The 13336-nt window shown below is 38.2% G+C and overlaps 1 protein-coding gene across 5 annotated transcripts in view; it reads left to right on the forward strand.

The window, feature by feature from the left end:
- PER2 (period circadian regulator 2) overlaps positions 1-10110 on the forward strand; it is a 46929-nt gene extending 36819 nt beyond the window's left edge. For 4 of the 5 annotated variants that reach the window (XM_057429319.1, XM_057429318.1, XM_057429320.1 and 1 more), the window contains 7 exons: positions 101-274; positions 534-794; positions 2178-3025; positions 5293-5479; positions 6339-6531; positions 8142-8292; positions 9386-10110. In XM_057429319.1, the coding sequence (XP_057285302.1) occupies positions 101-274; positions 534-794; positions 2178-3025; positions 5293-5479; positions 6339-6531; positions 8142-8292; positions 9386-9535 (1964 nt within the window). In that variant the 3' untranslated portion in view covers positions 9536-10110. Of the gene's footprint in view, positions 1-100; positions 275-533; positions 795-2177; positions 3026-4329; positions 4426-5292; positions 5480-6338; positions 6532-8141; positions 8293-9385 lie in introns of those variants that run through there. The other variant, XM_057429322.1, reaches the window with a different exon arrangement.
- Positions 10111-13336: the final 3226 nt, after the last annotated feature.

Here is a 13336-nt window from a genome sequence, read left to right on the forward strand (position 1 = left end):
AAAAAGTAGGTTCCACAGTTGGGTTGCTTATAATAACAACTAGCTGAAGAGCCTGGCAGCTAATTTATTGCAACCATGACATCTTTATTTCTTTTAATAGATCCTGCTGTGTTGAAGGCATCTGGTAAATCAAGTGGTCCCCCAGTGGTGGGTGCTCACTTAACGTCTTTGGCTTTACCTGGCAAGCCTGAAAGTGTTGTGTCTCTCACAAGTCAGTGCAGCTACAGTAGCACCATTGTTCATGTTGGAGATAAAAAACCGCAACCTGAATTAGGTATGATTTTTGCTATTTCAGTTTCTTCAAAATGATGATTACTAGCAAGTTTAAAGTTCAGGCATGTGAACAGTTAGTATCTGCTTGTGAGTTGTATTTTCTTACTGCTAAAATGTTCCAATGGAAATGGAATAAATGGGAAGCGAATTTGTATCCTAAACTTGCCGCAAAATTGTATCAGAATGGCAATAGCTTAAAAATGCATATGCAGAGCTTTGATTACTTCACCTTAGTTTATGTTTTTCTCTTATTTCTGTAGAAATGATAGAAGATGGTCCAAGTGGAGCGGAACTCATAGATGGCCAGCTTCTTGCCCCTCCATCCACCTCTGCGCATGTAAATCAAGAAAAGGAGCAATTTAAAAAGCTGGGACTTACAAAGGAAGTCCTTGCAGTGCATACACAAAAAGAAGAGCAGAGCTTCTTGAATAAATTTAAAGAAATCAAGAGATTTAATATATTCCAGTCCCACTGCAACTACTACTTACACGATAAACCAAAAGGACGACCTGGTGAACGGGGTATGGAATTGTCGTTTCCATGATAAAACCTGTATTTATGTAGGAAGCAAATCCTGTTGAGAGGGCATTTCCATTTTTAGGTGCACAGTGGGGGCACTGTGAATAGTGATAGTTGCATGCTATTTTTAAATTCTTTCTGGTAAGTCTTGCTTGAAGACTGAGAGTGGATTATTGCTTTTAATGTAATACCTGACACTTTGGTAACTAAGGTGTTGATTTTTATCTGTTCGCTATACTGTTGCTATACTGTCGTGCATCTACTTTCAAGGGACAAAAGAAACATGCTTTAGCATGTTTATTTTCTGCATCTATGCTTATATTCCTTTATTTTCTTTTCTGTCTTTTTTTTCAGGCTCATGTTTTTGTTTTCAGCCCCTTTGCTGTATATCCAGTTTCCCACATTCCACTCTTGTGTAGTTGGTGAAACAATCCAGTAATTGTTTGGTTGCCTTTAAGTTAATAATGTGATCAGTGGGATGGAAATGGTACAAGCTAGCTTTAATAGTGAAATTGTTTTGCTTGTTAGGACCAGGAACTCTGGATAGCATTTTCAGAAGTTCTTGATACTGATCTGACTTTGTTCCCATTTCAGTCCTGACTTGATTTGGAGCAGCAGTCAGACACTGCTAAGTGGTTTTGTGCAGGTTCTTATCTCTCATTTTTTATTTAAATAGTTAGGCAAGTCCTTGATTGAGGAAACCTGTTCTGGAACACGTTAGGCCCTTTGTGTTCTTTATACTTGAGAAACTTTCAGCCTATTCAAATAAGCTTTAGACAAACTAAAAGTTGGAGCAGCTTTTAGTGCCAGAGGTATTTTATGGATTTCCTCATGTCTGTAATCAGATGATCTGACAGCCTTCACCTAGGGAAGAGTTGGTTGGTGCAGACTTCTCCTAAAATAAGGTTATAAAAATGGCATGCTTTTCTTTCCCCTCAGGCAATTACTTTGTGTACTTTCTCTCCTTCTGCCTTATTTCCCCCTCACCTCTTCAATTACAGACCTGCATGACCCTAAGTCTCTAAAAGTGCTTACAGTGGAGTCCCATATTGCTTTCATTGTAATTGCTGGACTAATTAGATGTTTGCATCTTTGGGAGCCGCTGTTTTGCAGCTTTGTGGTGTTTGGGTGACACACATTTGAGCCTGAATTGATCCACTGCTGCTTTCTTCTTCCATGGTGTGTCAGCATGGTTTTCACTGCCCAGTTAGCTTGGCTCATGTGCTGGAGGTTAAAAGTGAACCTGACCCCTTCACAAATGCTTCCATTTGGGTAGGCTAAGTCCAGAACTGCAGTTTTGCACAACTACTAGGGGTAACAAATCTGAAGGGAATCCATCAGATTCCAAATAGGATTCTTCCTGACTTTTGGGCGTTTTTTTGCAGGTGGCCGTGGACAAAGAAGTGCCACTTCTGGAATTGATCAGACTTGGAAGAAAAGTGGAAAGAACAGGAAATCAAAGCGCATTAAACCACAGGAGTCTTCTGACAGTACAACCTCTGGAACTAAATTTCCCCATCGGTTCCCTCTTCAAGGTTTAAATACTACTGCTTGGTCACCATCAGACACTTCACAAGCGAGCTATTCAGCAATGTCTTTTCCCACTGTTATGCCTGCATATCCACTTCCTGTTTTTCCAGCAGCAGGGACTGTGCCACCAGCTCCTGAGACTTCACTCTCTGGTCTTAATCAGTTGCCAGACTCTGGAAATACTTGCCCTACGCAACCATCCCAGTTCTCTGCACCCCTCATGACGCCTGTTGTAGCTCTTGTGCTCCCCAACTATGTCTACCCAGAGATGAACAGTAACTTACCTCAGACACTTTATCACAGCCAACCCAACTTCCCTGCCCATTCCACCTTCTCTTCACAGACGGTATTTCCAACACAGCCACCATTTGCTACACCCAGCCCTTTCCCACAACAGGCTTTTTTCCCAACACAGCCATTCCATTATAATCCGCCTGCAGAGGGTGAAAAGGCTCCTGTCACTGAGCCACGAAATGAGCCATCCCGTTCCTGCACCCCACAGTCTGTGGGTCCCCAAGACCAGGCTTCACCACCTCTGTTCCAGTCAAGGTGCAGTTCTCCTCTGAATCTTCTACAGTTAGAAGAAACCACAAAAACTGCTGAAAGTGGAGCTCCTGCAGGTTTACATGGAGCTTTAAATGAGGAAGGAGCCAGAGGCAAAATCATGACAACCAATAACTGTAGTGGAAAGGGATCCTTGCCAGTAAGTGCGCTGATGGGTTGTGGGTTATTTTTAAAGTCTTCATATTCTTACATGTATCCAAAATTGTTAACATGTACAGATGCCTAAAATGGGTTTCCTCCCACATTTTTCCATCTCTGCTACATTAGTTTCAATCCTTTCACTTGTGGGACCTATTTTGTAATGATAAGGGAGTAATCAGTCGATATAATTCCAGGAGATGGACTCGCAGTTATAGTTAGTAATTTCAAACTTAAGCAGACTGAATAAAACATGAAATCCAATCATTGAAATAGTCATAAAAACACTGTGTTATTGTTGTTCTAAAGTTACACTACAAAGCCTCAAAATACATCCTGAAACAGTTTTATTCCTCTCTTTTATCAATTATGAATATGTAGTAGCGCATTGGAAAGTACTGAAATAGATTTGAAGTAACATGATCACATTGTTTTTAGCAAAAAGTTTTGTGCTAGTGAATTTGTCTGGAGGTAGCAAACGGTCTCTAAGTGGTCTGAAAGAAGCTGGTATTATTTAAAATAACATTGCGTCTTTGCTTACAAACAAGCAACCAAAGTAAAGGTAGAATTAACCATTACTTGCTTTTTTTTTATTTGGTGCACTGGAACTATGCAAAGCTATTTGGTGACTTCAGGTTTTTATTAATTCTTATTTCCTGTCTCATTCAAATTTTTGGTGTATCAGTTTAACAAATAAACTTTCAAAACTTCCGATGGAGTAATATGTACATAATGGTTTCTATGACAGAAATATATAGGCTAATACTAGTGTTTTCTAAAGATGCCTTCTTTGTAACCATTAAAGTCACTGAAGGGATGGAGTTGCAACTTTAACCTCTTAGACTGGCTCCTTCCTCCTGCTTTGCTTGTGCTGTGGTTTGTAACTGGTCTCTGCATCTAATGGTGCAGTTACAAAGCAGAAGTTGGGTTAGCTGCTGATAAAAGGAAAACAGGCACTGGAAGGGGTGGCTTATAATTTAGACATGTCTGAGTTCTAGTGTAAGTAATTGGTAAAATGCATTGTTAAACTTTTCTCCCTGGTTAGTTTCCAGATTATTTATTTAATCGATATTATTAATATTGACTCCTAAGAGGGACAAATGAAGGGAGAATAGAGAAAAAACTGATGCTGTTGTATCTGTCTAAAGAAGCTTCCAAACTTGACGCAGTGCAAAAGCTTGTCACACTCTGGTATTACATGATGCCACTTAGGAGAAATTTTGAGGGATATATGCATGCAGTGCCATGTTTGGACTGATGTATTCTGCATGCAACATAACATCTCTGAAATCTTATCTCTAAAAGGACTTCTGACTTGTGCTGTGGTATAACAGTGCATCTGTGACAGTCTGTAACTTGCAGCATGCTCTGAGATGCCTCTGCTGGATTAAAAGAAGCTCGGTAACAAAACTTAATAGTAACAATTTTGCTGGCGAATTCTTCTGAATTTCCTCAACTGTTAGTTCCTATTTAAAAGTCTGCAAAATGTGACTTCCTGTATCTTCCTTATCACTTCCTGGACAATGGGCATTTTTTTAGGACTGTGTTAAGGTTAAAGTTAGTTCTTTCCATTATTATGTGCTTTGTTAAGTTCTGCCAACCTTCGTTTCTAATACTTCAAACTGAATTGCAGTGATGTTTTGCTTACTTATGTTAGAAATCAGTGTAGTTAATGCTCTTTCCCTTAAAAACATACAAATAAATAATCTTGCCAAGCAAGCTTGTGTCTGGGAATACCTTCTTTTTCATCCTGCATTAAGAGGAGAAACAGTAATGGGCTGTTGATCCAAATCTCCTTGAGGTAGATTATAATAGGAGCAACTGGTAGTACATCTTAGATGGCTCAGGTAAAATCTGAGTTGTCTGGAACAGAAGGGGCTGTAAAAAGTGAATAACAAATACCTTCCTTGCTTCCTCACTAAACTATATATATATATTGAATGTATATATATGTATATATATTATTTGTAAGGGCAATTGACTTAAAATCTCAGTCTAACGAAACAACCACTGTCTACCTATCAGTTTACTTCATTACTCCTAGTTGGTCTTGGCATATGTTGTTGGTGTTGTTTGCCTTTCTTTGAGTAACTGCATAAACATGGTAGAATATAAAGTGAAATGAATTAATACTAAATGTAAATGACTAGTAATGAATTAGCCTTGTGGTTTGGGTTTCATTTTGGGGGATTTTTTTGGGGGTGGGGGTTTTCTTTGTTTGTTTGTTTGTTTTTTAACTTTTTTCTTCCCTCTCCTTCTTATCCTTAGGCTGAGTCTCCAATGGATGCTCAAAATAGCGATGAACTCTCCATGTCTAGTGTCCTGCTTGACATTTTACTTCAAGAAGATGCATGTTCAGGCACTGGTTCAGCTTCTTCAGGGAGTGCTGTATCTGCAGCTGCTGAGTCTCTGGGGTCTGGATCCAATGGCTGTGGCATGTCAGGGAGCAGAACAGGTAACACTGGCAGTGAATACTCTCAGCATTTTGGCCAGCAGGTCTTAGCAGCAGGTTGAGGATAGGGATTATGCCCCTCTACCCTGCTCTGGTGAGGCACCCCCTGCAGTCCTGCTCCCAGCTCTGGGAGCAACAACAGAAGAGGGATGTGGAGCTGTTGGGGCAAAGAGGAGGCTACGGAGATGCTCTGTGGGCTGGAGCATTTTTGCTATGGAGACAGACTAAGAGGGCTAGTCTTGGATGAGGGCTTGGAGCAGCTCTGTCTAGTGGAAGGTGTCCCTGTCCATGGCAGCAGGGGATGGAACTGAATGAGCTTTAAGGTCCCTTCCAGCCCAAACCAGTCTAGGATTCTATGATTGTGTGATTCTGGGGGGACTTTGAATGTTGCAGGCACCACTAGAACATGAAGTGCTTTATGTAAAAATCTGTATTGTCTTTAATCTTCATTGCATAGTTTATTCTTGATTTCTTTTTTTATTACACAATATGGAAGTTTTTCTTTTATATTTGCTTTACAGTATAGAAGCCTTTTAAATTTTGTGTAAAATAGAAATTAAGATAATCTGTAGGTTGACAGAAAAATGAAAATACTGTTTGATTCCATACTTGATTTCAGGTTTTTAATGTAAGTCAGTTATTCTGCTGAAATTTAATGGAGACTAACTTGAGAATTTGACTTTTAAAAATATTGATGCAGTTACCTAGGCGTAGAAGTTCCTTCTGTTAAAAAATAAATGAGATAAAGTAGTGGTTGTACTTACACTTTCAGTTCTTTTTTTAATCTTTTCTGTTCCGAAAAGCATTCAAATGATCTATGTACTTGACAATTTATAATGTAAACTTAAATTTCTTTTTAAAGGTAGTAGTGAAACTAGTCATACCAGCAAATACTTCGGGAGCATTGATTCCTCAGAAAACCATCATAAAACCAAGATGAAGGCAGAGATAGACGAAAGTGAGCACTTCATTAAGTATGTTCTTCAGGATCCTATATGGCTTTTGATGGCAAACACGGATGACACTGTTATGATGACTTACCAGATACCTTCACGGTAATTCCAGTGTTGTAGTCCTTCATGAATTGTATATGTGTTGGGGGGAGCAGGGTATTCAGAAGGCAAGATATATATGAATCTCTGTTTCAGTAGAAGTAAATAAGTTTTTATGTTTAGATGAGTGTCGTGAAGAATTCTTTCTTCCTTTTAATCTTTTTTATACTATACAAAGAAGTTCTCAAAAAAGTAAAAATTATTTGCTTGGGCTTGCCTCTATTTTTAGATCAGTCAGTTCAGTTGAAGTTAACTGTGTGTATGTTTTGAAGCTGTTCTGTGTTAGTGTTTTGTAACTACTTGCCTATAAATTCTTGTAGTCATTAGATCCTCGCAAGGGTGCTTAGGTCTAATGATGGTCTGTAGCATGGAAACTCTGTAATCCTTGTCCCTGTGATGCCATGTTCAGTGGCATGCTGCTTTCTCTACCTTACGTTTCCAGGTTGCTAATTTCCATATGTTCTTTCTTTTCCATAAATTCCCATTCTAATGGGAGAAGGAAGTAGAAGGTGTAAATCATAAGGTTTCTAATTGAAAATGTTTATTGAAAAATATTCCCTGTTTCAGTAGGTATGAGCAGATACAGGGAAAGAGGGAGGGTGACAAGTCTGCAGATGTTTTTACATCTTGATTGCATTTTTTGGGAGCAGTGAGTGGTATTTTGAAAACAATAGGAAGTAAAGACAGGCCCTTTGAAAGGGGAGGAAAACAAGCTCTGAAAATACAGAAGCAGGGGGTGATGGGGGAAAAATATAAGAGAACATGGAACTTTAGAATTTTTCCTTAGATTTTAAAAATACCTTAGTGTTTTCTAGTTTTTGTAGCTTTAAAGGTTGGCAGCTATAGATGGGAATTACATCAGGCTGTAAGACTAGCAAAGCCTGCCGAAGAAAACATGATATAAACCAGGATATTGTGATAAGAAGAATTAAGCTTACTGTCAGAGGGTGATGTCCAAGTGTAAAGCCAGCTGTTCTGAGGGATGCTATAAGGGACAGAAATACTACTGGGTTTCTTAGAACTTGTTATCTTTCTGTTGTCATCTTTTATAGAGAAGTACAGCCAGTAAGTGTTTGGAGTGGTGTGGGCTTTTATGTTTCTGAATCAAGGAGGGCACCAGGGGGAGAGAGAACTTGGGCTGCTGAAATAGAACACTGTTTTTCTAAGCCTTTTCCTCTCAGTCCTGAAGTTTAATCCATTCTTTGTAGCCTTCTTAATCATAACTTAATACTTCTGCTTAACTATCTTGTATATGCATCTATGGTCTGTTTTGGGTTCTCTGCCCATTGAAGAGGAACTGGGAACTTAGTACAGCAGAGGGAAACTGGAGTTCTTGGTGGTTTTACCAGTGGTACTCCCTGAATAGCTCTAAGGAAACTGATTTTCCTAATGGGATTTGAAAAGACAATGAGCCAGCAGAAATGCATTAAGATGTCTGCAAATGGAGGAAGCTGCAAAAATAACCATGCTTATTTTTCTTCCTTTATAAGATTTGTAACCTTAACAATCCAGAACAAAAATAGTCTTAAAAATGTTAGTGTTTGACTATGTAGCCTTATATAGACATAAACCCCAGAAATTGAAGCTCAATTTCTAAATACATTTTATTTTAGAGATTTGGAAACAGTTTTAAAAGAAGATAAGCAGAAATTAAAGCAAATGCAGAAACTACAGCCAAAGTTTACAGAAGAACAAAAAAGAGAGCTGATTGAAGTTCATCCATGGATCCAGCAAGGTGGACTGCCAAAAACTGTTACTAATTCTGTAAGTTTAAATGAGTTAGTTACTTTTACGTGTACAGTACTGCTTAAGTTATCAACTGCCTATGTCAGGCTTTTCCATTCCTGTTGCTATGAAAGCTTGGGCAATTAGACAGATTAAAAAATTCATCCAGACTTCCATGCAGTGATTTCTGTCTTGATTCAATTTACCGTAAGACATCTTTCCAATGGGAAATTACAAGCAGAGATGAATAGAGTATAAGAAAATTATGTCCTATTTCTCAATTTCTTTGTCTCAATTTGAAATCCTTTACCAACCCAGCCAGAAACTTCACTATATAAAAATCTCTTATTTTGTGTGCAGAAATTGATGACCACTACTTTCTAGAGAGCCCAAAATTAATGGGAGTACACCGTTCCTTTTTTCCATCAGGCTTTTCTCTCAACACAGGATCATCTCTTGCCTTGATTCTCTAAGTGGATTAATGGCTTGAAAAGCAATGAAGGAAAAAGCCCCAACAAAACAAAATCCCAAAGCATCTTTGCACTTTTATTTGTTGTCTGTGTATTTTACTTAGTCACGCACCAATACCTGGTTGCATTCTCCCCTCCCTAGGCTTTCCATGACTTGTAGCTTTTTTGGACATACATTATCAAATGCAGAGGCTCTCTTTGCCCATGACTGTTTCAAAAGTCAGTGTAACAGTTGCAGTTACACTGCAGGAATCCTAATCCTGATGTTAATGTTACTGCAACGTTAATACTTAAGGATGCAACTTGTGTAAGCATACAGTTTCTTCAGTGTCTTACGCACTGCAACTGACATGAACGTATTACTGCAAAGTTAAGCAATTGGTGGAAAAGGTGACTGGAAATGCATGGAAAATGTCAGCATTGTAAGTGATGTATGATATAACTGCTTCCAGTAGAGTTCTCAAGTTGTATTGATTGTTATATGTTATAAAATGACTGTGGGGGGGAAAGCTGGAGGGAGGAATATATCTGATAGTTGTAGCATGGATGTAAATGTTCCCTTGGAATCAGGGATCAAATGTAAATGAACAGTTGTTCGGAAGAGTTTTGGGTTTTTTTTTCTTTGTGATTCATGGATGTTTCTATAACTTTTTCTTTTATAGGAATGTATTTTTTGTGAGGACAATATACAGAGCAGTTTTTATACATCGTATGATGAAGAAATCCATGAAATGGACCTCAATGAAATGATTGAAGACAGTGGGGAAAACAACTTGGTTTCCCTGAGTCAAGTCAGTGAAGAACAAACATAGCCTTTGAGCCTGTTGTTTTCAAAGCTGCTTCAAAACTACAGTGATGATCCATAGTGGTTTTAATCTTGTACCCAGCAAGATGAATCCAGTTCATAAAAACAAATGTGTTTTTCATGCTCTAGAAGAGTCATTTGTGAACGAATCTCTTTTTAAATGGTGGCAATCTCTTCCCAGTAAGGACATTGTTGAAGATGGTATAGCTTTTCTTTAAAAAAGACAGACTGGTATTTTGCACTTACATGCCTCAAGTATTTCTTTACAAACTATAGAAACCTTCATTGATGCCTACTGTTTTTTGTAGAGTGGGTTAATGAGTAATGAAAATCCCCTTACATATATACAGGTCTTCAAATCTCTTTTTGGTAATGATTCAGCGCTAAAAGTTGTTCTAGCAATTTTGCTTAGTGGCTCTTTAGCATTGTTCTTAATACTTGAAGTGGTCCAGCATCATAGAAGAAATAACATTCAAGCAAATCAATTCATACTTGCCCTTCTCATACCAGTTGATCCCATCCTCTGTTTCCTATAGTTTTGAATGTAGGAACTTTTTCTGTCTCAGAAATGTTGAACTAAATTTGTAAGATGGTCTTGGGTTAAAATATTCACGTGAATGTGTAAGTACAGATGAGTGCTGACAACTTTGTAGCCTTTTATGTAAATGGACGCTGCAGTACTATGAACTGTTTATTATCTTGAAGCATCATTTTGAGAATTTTGAGAATTCAAGACACAAGACATCTTTATGCTTAAAGATTTTAATAACTAAGACCACAGAGGATGAGCGTGTATGCTCCAGTGACTGGTAGACAAAGCTTGGTATGACTTTAACCTGTATTTCTGATTTGTTGTGTCAGGAGGTTGGCCATCAGTTTTCCGTGTGTGGCTAAACAAACATCAAACTTGTATGTGGCAAGAGAGGATTAGACGTTTCTTGCCATTTGGAGATAGTTCTTATAAAAAGTGATTTCAAGAATAGCGTTGACCTTCACAATATTTGAATTACATAATCTGAAACTTAGTGTGGCTGGAATCCTTTGCTGTCAAGGATTTAATTTCAATGCCTCTGAGATTGTATTGACTTGAATATATGTACTTTATGTTCTTGTGCTGTTTGTACATGTTGGATGTGGGAAGAGAACACAAAAGAACAGCTATGTATTGGTTGGTGGACATTCAGTTGCATTACTGCTAAATACCAGCTCTAGGCCTGGGAAGGAACAACATGGAGAAATTTATTTAACTTTGATATGTTTGTCTTAAAATATTTTTCATGGAAAGAGTATCCTTTTTTATTCAGATAACATTTCTGTTTGCTGAAATTTGAGGTTATTTTCTTTGTATAAGAATATTTCTCTTCACATACAAAAAGGATGTGGTGATAGATCTTAAACCACCAAACCATGCAGAAGTGACTGGTATTTGCTTAGAGGGAGAAATAATTTGTGCAAAGTGATTAGTTATTAATTGGACAGTGTCATGAGGAAATTTGCATTGGGATCGGGTTCTGCAGATAGCTGAGTGTGAGCTTGTGATGAAACAAGTAGAATTACAGCTGAAAATGTAAGTATCTCAAATGTAGTGTGAAACACTACCCAGCAAGATCTGATTCCCATCTTTAATAGCTTAGCAAGGTCAAATTTAAATATCTGTAAATACAAACTGAATGAGAAAGTTTGAAATGTTGGTGTTCAAGTCTGATGTATTAAATGTTTTAATCTTAAATGGAACAGTGCAGCTATACGAACATAGTAACCATATTCCATTTTTACATGTAAACACAAGTAGTTTTAATTGGACCAGGGTTTGGGAAAAATGAAAGCTTTATATAAGAAGCGCATCATAATTACACCACTTACTTTCAGGGACTTCTCAACCACTTCAAACCTGTTTGCTTTAGCATGCTTTTTTTCTGGCTTTGTTTTGGTTGCTTTCAATTTGTTCTCATTTCTCTTTTTTTCTTTTTATCGAGTTTTTTTGGTTGTTTTGTTTTTTTGTTTCTCGATGACCATCTTGTAACCATAACTTAGTGGAAGGAAGAGAAAAGTATATTTAGAACATTTTGTGGATGTGCTTACTTAAGGACTTAATCTTGCATCCTTAAAGTGTTTGCATTTACAGGGTGGTATTAAAATATTTTCCTGTAACTTTAAATCTACATGCCTCCATTTATAGATAAGATTCTGAAGCTGTAATTTTTCCAAACTGTTGTAAGACGATTTATTTGTGATGACACTTTGTCAACATGTCAACAATGTTTTTCTGTACACCGTGCAATATATTTTGGTTTTGCCACTTGTGACTAATTTTTATGACTTTGCTTTTTAGAAAACTGGTAAATAAAACAGATATATTTTTAGTTGCCTTTTTGTTTCTTGAGCCCTCTACTCCATGAAAGAAGTAAAAACATATACATGACTGGTAGTATGTGAACTGTTCCGGCTGAGGAGCTTGCAAGCTGCTGAGTTAGTTGTGATGCATTGTCCTGAAGTAAAATTGTTGCCAGCTTGTCTGACCTGTAAGTTCAGTGGTCAAGTGGGAGACTGAATCTTTAAATTGACTAGTTGTTTTGAAAACGTGCAAGTTTGCTACTTTGAAGAGTGAAGAAGGTGAGTGGCTTGAAGGTTTCTGTTTTGTCACTTGAGTAGTAATGTCGTTTTAGCAGTGATGCTGTGGTGGAGCACCCCTCCAGTTTAGGAGGTACTGAGGTTGAGACTCTCATTAGGTATTTTTCTCTGTGCCATGAGTGGTTTCTGGTTTTGTAAACCAGAACAAGTAATGCAAACCCTAGTTTGTCCATGAAGAACCCAGATGTTTCTGTGAGCAGCAAAATGAAGACGTTTCTGGACCACAAAGCAGTTAACCACACAGGTGAGTTACCTTCATGCCAAGGACAGAATTGTAGTTTTGCGTACTCTGTTGCTGAGACATGCAGTTTTAAAGCATGCTGGTTCAACGCATCATTCAGGTCCCTTTGAAGTCTTCTGATTGACCCTAAATACATGAGCGGTTTTGTGTATGTGAAGCCTGAAAACACTTGTGTCTTAATAGCACCTTTGTTCCTTGCTTAGCTAAACATGCAGAGGAGAGGTGTATTGATGAAGCAGTTTACAGAACTACACCTCAGTGCTGTGCACATACACAAGGTGTCTGCAGCTCAGAGAAGGCATTGGGCTACCATTTGGATGCAAGCTTTGACAATGGATCTATAATACTGGGAGAACTGAAGTGCTGCTGCCACAATAAATTACCGGGTAATGTTTCACAGTTCCGGTTATTTTTGCAATTGTAAATGTAAATAAGACCAAGAGTTAAATGTGGCTTCAGGTATTCATGTGCTCCTTCTTGGTGTGACATGCCTTCTGTCAGCACCTCGGCATAATGGCTGGCTTACTGTACACTGCAGGACTGTTGGGAACAGGCTTTGTCACCGAGTTTCTCCCACCTCATAGCCCCTAGGTGTCACTGATGTCCTGCAGTCATATTTGCCAGCTTTGTCACCTCTTTTTTCCCTCTATTCAGCTGCTTGTATTTTGAGGCTGTTGAGTTTGCTATGATGTTGCTTGATGTAAGGAACCGTGGCTTGAATTTCAAATCAGGATAATAACATTTGTAATGAAGAGCCGTTGGCCTGATGACAGGGAATGCAAATGTAAACTTTCTGCTTGGAAAAGGGAAATGGATTGCTGAAAAGCATCAGCTTTTAGTCCATTTAACACCTGAAATTTTCAACTGCTGAAATCACGTGGCAACAATGAAGGATTCCCGTATCATGTAAAGAACCAGGAAGCTCTGCCAGTATCT

The sequence above is a fragment of the Pezoporus wallicus genome, unplaced genomic scaffold (assembly GCF_028554395.1).
Source record: "Pezoporus wallicus isolate ANWC-B61680 ecotype Strahan unplaced genomic scaffold, APGP_CSIRO_Pwel_v1 contig_593, whole genome shotgun sequence".
NCBI classification, from domain to species: domain Eukaryota; kingdom Metazoa; phylum Chordata; class Aves; order Psittaciformes; family Psittacidae; genus Pezoporus; species Pezoporus wallicus.